This window comes from Alligator sinensis, unplaced genomic scaffold, assembly GCF_000455745.1.
Source record: "Alligator sinensis unplaced genomic scaffold, ASM45574v1 scaffold1146_1, whole genome shotgun sequence".
In the NCBI taxonomy this organism is placed as follows: domain Eukaryota; kingdom Metazoa; phylum Chordata; order Crocodylia; family Alligatoridae; genus Alligator; species Alligator sinensis.
The window spans coordinates 786,782-791,859 of NW_005842696.1; the positions used below are offsets into that span (position 1 = coordinate 786,782).

At 36.5% G+C, this 5,078-nt stretch overlaps 1 protein-coding gene across 1 annotated transcript in view; it reads left to right on the top strand.

Moving 5' to 3' along the window:
• Positions 1-5,078, top strand: part of PLRG1 (pleiotropic regulator 1) — a 24,615-nt gene that overhangs the window by 7,182 nt on the left and 12,355 nt on the right. The window contains exons 6-10 of the mRNA XM_006034058.3: positions 335-425; positions 657-755; positions 4,058-4,150; positions 4,261-4,410; positions 4,522-4,623. Coding sequence (XP_006034120.1) covers positions 335-425; positions 657-755; positions 4,058-4,150; positions 4,261-4,410; positions 4,522-4,623 — 535 coding nt within the window. The remainder of the gene's footprint in view (positions 1-334; positions 426-656; positions 756-4,057; positions 4,151-4,260; positions 4,411-4,521; positions 4,624-5,078) is intronic.

Here is a 5,078-nt window from a genome sequence, read left to right on the forward strand (position 1 = left end):
CCCTACCTGGCCCCTTTTCCCCCTAGGGGGACCGCCTGCCATAGATGTGGCAGCTCTTCTCATCACCATCTTTAACAATCCACATAGTAATCTTCACAGTTGGGCTTGGATGATATATAGGTGTATGAAAGGGCCCAAGCTAGGCAGAGTCCTTCTGCATGTAGAAATTGCTTCATGATTAAAAATGATTTAATCATCTGAAAGTTTTACTGTTTTTTTTTGTTTTTTTTTTGTTTTGTTTTTTCCAGTTAATTTTTGAATAAGGTATATTCATTTAAAATGTGTCCTATTCATTATTCACCATCCCTCACCCCACCCCTGCCCTTCAATCTAGGATAGATGCAAATCGTACTGCTGCTGGTGTGGGTGATATTTACAGGCATGCTGGAATTCCTGAGCGTTCACAGCCTCCTAGTATGTCCATGGTGAGTTTGTGATCATTTGTATCATTTCTAATATTTATATAGTTAATGTTTATGAACTTGGCCTCTTATCCCGCACTGTGTCCCATACAGTCATTTGGATAGTGAAATTTAAAATAATATGAAGCCTTAAAGGAGGGCATGATTCCCCTACACTTTACAAGGAGTAACTTATAGGTTGCATGGAAGGTGTTTTGTCAAAATATGTGATTGTTATCTCCTTTACAATTGTAGGCCATCATGGAAGCGGGGAGCAAAAATTCTGCACTGATTGCAAAGAAGGCTCCAACAATGCCCAAACCTCAGTGGCATCCACCATGGAAGCTGTACAGAGTAAGTTGAAAATTTGCGCACACAATAAAGTCTTTAGAACTCTCAGATTGCAGATTGCATTATCTCCAAACTTTGGTTCTCCCCCAGGAAGAAGGGAAATAAAGGGACCTCAGTCTAATGCATCTTTAAAATTTTTGCATCTGCTGCTTATAAATATTCCTGAGACACACAGAGATTAGAATGAGAAAAAATTTCCTTTTTCTTTTTATATAAGCATTGGACTGCCATTTGTGTACAGTTCCTTGTTTTTGTCTCTTGTTTATGTGGGTATAACAATGGTTTGGGAAACTTCTAAAAATAAGATGATGATTTAAAAAACACAGGCATTGGTAATGGCATTCATGGGTGGACATAAGACCTTAAATTACTTTTACTTAAACTATATTTCAAGTAAGTGTCATTGCTGTTTTAACAATGTTAATGGATCACAATGAAATAAGCTTCTAATGTAATTTTTCAGCACAATTAACACTAGAACCTTTTCCAATAAATCTCTGGTTTTGTTCTAACATGAAAAATAGAAAATGCTGTCTGAACACTTAAGATGCAATGAATTATCCCTACACTTGAAATGCACACAAATCAACCAATTTAATCTCAATCTAATTGGTACATTTATCATTATTTTTTGCCTTTTTAATTTGATTATCTCAGGTTATACCAATTAGTTCCTCAGTTATTGCATATGCTTGTTGGATACCTTGGTCATGACCTTGTTATGATTAGGTATACTAGAGGAAAAATGCATCAAAGTAAATGGTAGAAATTAAATGAGCTGAAGGCAGTGAAATAAATAATTTCTTTACGTGTACCTTATTTACCGATACTCTTTACCTAATTCATAACTTGAGTAACTTTCAGCTTTGCTCAGACACATGGTCTATTACTGAAGAAAGACCACACTTCATTGGCTGAGAACGAAAAATCTCTTGTGGTTGAACTAGATGTGTGTCTGGTCTTAGTGTAGGTCATTTACTGTATAGTGCTGTGTATGCACAGTTTTAGAGTTCATAAATATCTGTTGAAGATGCACAAAACTTAAAATTAATGTAAAGACAATTTTTTCTGGAAAAACAGTCTAATACAAAGGAATGTATAAGTGTATGAAATAAGGCTATAGCTCTGGAGAAACTTATTTATAAACATTTTAAAAGAGAAGAATTTTATTTGAGAAGAACTGAGACATAATAAGCACATGGAAAGTGCACCTACTTGATTTGGAGCAGTTTTATAGGTTGTAAAACGGGACTTGGGGAAAAGAAAATGTGTGTGTGGCTAAAGCCAAGATGCTAGATTCTCAATACATTGGTTCTTCCTGACAGTAAGATGTCTGGTAAAAGGCACAGTGGCACAATCTACCTATAGCTCTTGTTGGGGGACTAGGAACTGTCAACTGCAACCAAAAAAACAGGACAAGCTAACTCACCTGGTATGTTGCATCCATGTCTACTTCAAAGCCTCCATAAGGTTGTTTGTTTTGGTACTCTGGCCCTTATTCTTCTCTACATCTTAGTGAAGTTCAGATGTATTAAAGAGAAAGCCATAGACGAATCGTTTTGGCTCCTTGATTCTTGGTTTCCCAACTCTGACAGGCATTAGAGCTACAAAAGAGCCACTCTGATCCAGCGGTGCCACTGACGTGCCCACACTTTCTCCTTCCTAGACTGTCCCTTGGAGGAACCGTCTTGGTTTGAAGGCAGCAGAATCACTTCTACCAGCTTTCCATCAATAGAGTTTTTTCCTTTGCAAATAGTGTTTTCCACTGGTTATCACCAGCGTTTTAAGACCTTAGAAGATAAGCTTTATCCGTTATATGGTGTGTGTGGTTGGGTGACTATGCACAGTATATGTATTTGTGTAATTTCTAGACTAGAAAAAAAATTTACCTTTACCAAACTATGCACTTATGCAAATGAATGCTAACAATCAGTGCCCCTTAATTATACAGCACTATCACTACTGTGATGTTGACATCCCCAACATTGACTGCTGCCCTCATTTTCAAAGCTTCCAATAGTTAGTTATGGGAGTGGTATTAGAAGAATTGTATAGTTAAGGATCATCATTTACAAAGATGTAAATCCCTGAAACGAACTAGTTTTCCTCGTTTTCAAAGCTTCCAGTAGTCACAACTGGAGCTGCTTCTAGAAGCCTTGAAAATGAAGGGAGAAAGATGCTATTCAGGTATCTAGCTGCTTTTATTTTTTCAGGGCTAATAATAGCCCTTTTGACAGCTGCTTCCCTTGCATTGTTTCTGGCACATTTAAAGGGAGAACAATTGGTTGGGGGCAGACAGTTGCACTTTGTATGTAGGTAAGTTACAAGATGGATAATAGGTCTAAAAGATCTGTGCATTTAATTAATTTATATACTTACCTGATGTGCAGATAACTGGAATTTATTACAAAATAAGCAGTAGCCTACAAATTGGGTATTTATCTATTATGCATGTAAGTGGAGTAAACTATATATTAATTGCTAGCAGGTGGTGTTATAATAACTATATTTCAGTGAACATATTAATGGGGAAGCATCCTCTAAAGCTGTAGATACTAAAATGCAAATAAAGATATTTTCTTTTTTTGTGTTTGTAAAGCGTCTAATTGTACTGAGATTTTTTTTTTTTAAACTGAGTTTTGGTGCTAGTGAAATGTACATTATTGACTTACCTTAAAAGAGTTGTTTCTGCTGTTTATAGAACAGGTATAGTCTGTGCCTGGGTTGGATAGATTTATGCACTATCCCTTGGCATTTTGCCTAGTCCAGATCTGAAGGAACTGAATTAAAAGATGCAGTGGTTGCTGACTGATACTAGTAGTAATAGATTTTTTTTTTTAATGAGGTACAGCTGTTTTATTGAGAACTTGTTGGAAATTTTGAGATTTGCTTTGCAAATGTGACTAAACAACCAATAGGTAGGGGCATATTTCTATAATTGTTATTGTAGGAGCACTGGTAGTTTATGCAGTACTGTACAGGAAGATACCAGGAATGAACTGAAGAAAGCCCTTACCTTGAGAAATCTAATTTACAGTCTCTAGTGACCTGTTAAGGATTTGAACCAATGACTTAACCTTAAGGGGTCCCATTGCAAGTGACCAAAGCCATCCAGTTTCTAAATTTTAAAAACATTTTGAATTTTAATTTATTAGTATTCGTTTTGGTCCTCTCTCAGATAAAAACATGTTTTTTAATCTAATTTTAAATCTGATTTCATTTAAAAGCATTTCTTGGACTAATTGCACTTGTTAGAAGTACATTCATTTTTTGAGTCGGAATGCTTTTTGTTGTTTTTTCCAAAGGTTATCAGTGGTCACTTGGGTTGGGTGAGATGCATTGCAGTGGAACCAGGAAATCAGTGGTTTGTTACTGGCTCTGCTGACAGAACTATCAAGGTAAGATGGTCTAGGAATAGACTGACAAATCCTGGTCAATTCAGTTTTCTCTTTTAATTGTCCTGTTTTTACATTTGGGTGACTTAAAATCTTTACATTTTTCAATGTAGATTTGGGATCTTGCTAGTGGAAAATTAAAGCTGTCTCTGACAGGACACATTAGTACTGTCCGAGGTGTGATAGTAAGTGCAAGAAGTCCATACCTCTTCTCTTGTGGAGAAGACAAACAAGTGAAATGCTGGGATCTTGAGTATAATAAGGTAAGTGTAGATTTACTTTTTCTTATATCAAGGTGCATTTGTAGCATTGTAGGAATTGGAGAATTAAAAATTGTCCTTTAAATACTAAGTTAAAGCCTGTTTGTTCTCTAGGTCATTAGGCATTACCATGGTCACTTAAGTGCCGTCTATGGTTTGGATCTGCACCCAACAATAGATGTGTTGATGACATGTAGCCGGGATTCAACAGCACGAGTAAGTAGTATGGTAAGGTTTATTGAACATGTTTAGCTTATAACAGTACATATGTAAAAGCATGCAAGTTGTGTGTATAGAGATTAAAAATACAACTAGACCTGTAGCCTTATTCATACGGTCTTCCTTCTATACTCATTACTGCTACTATTGTGTTTTATATTCCTGCTTTGCTTAAAAAGAAAAACTGCTTGAAAACCAACACTGAAGGTGACACACTTGGGCTCTGACAGACAAGGGGGAGCAGGCTTCGCTGTTCAGAGCATACTTCCTCTGTTTTGTAAACATCATAATCTAGGAAATTTGGGCCCTTGAGCCAGTCTGCTAATCTTGAGTCCTGCAGTGGCTCATGGGGAGGGAGACCCAAATCTTTATAGATTTATAATTGAAGTATTCTCTTTTGCCCCAAGATATGTTGAATGCTAGTAATGTCCAAGAGTGGTTTATTTTCCCTA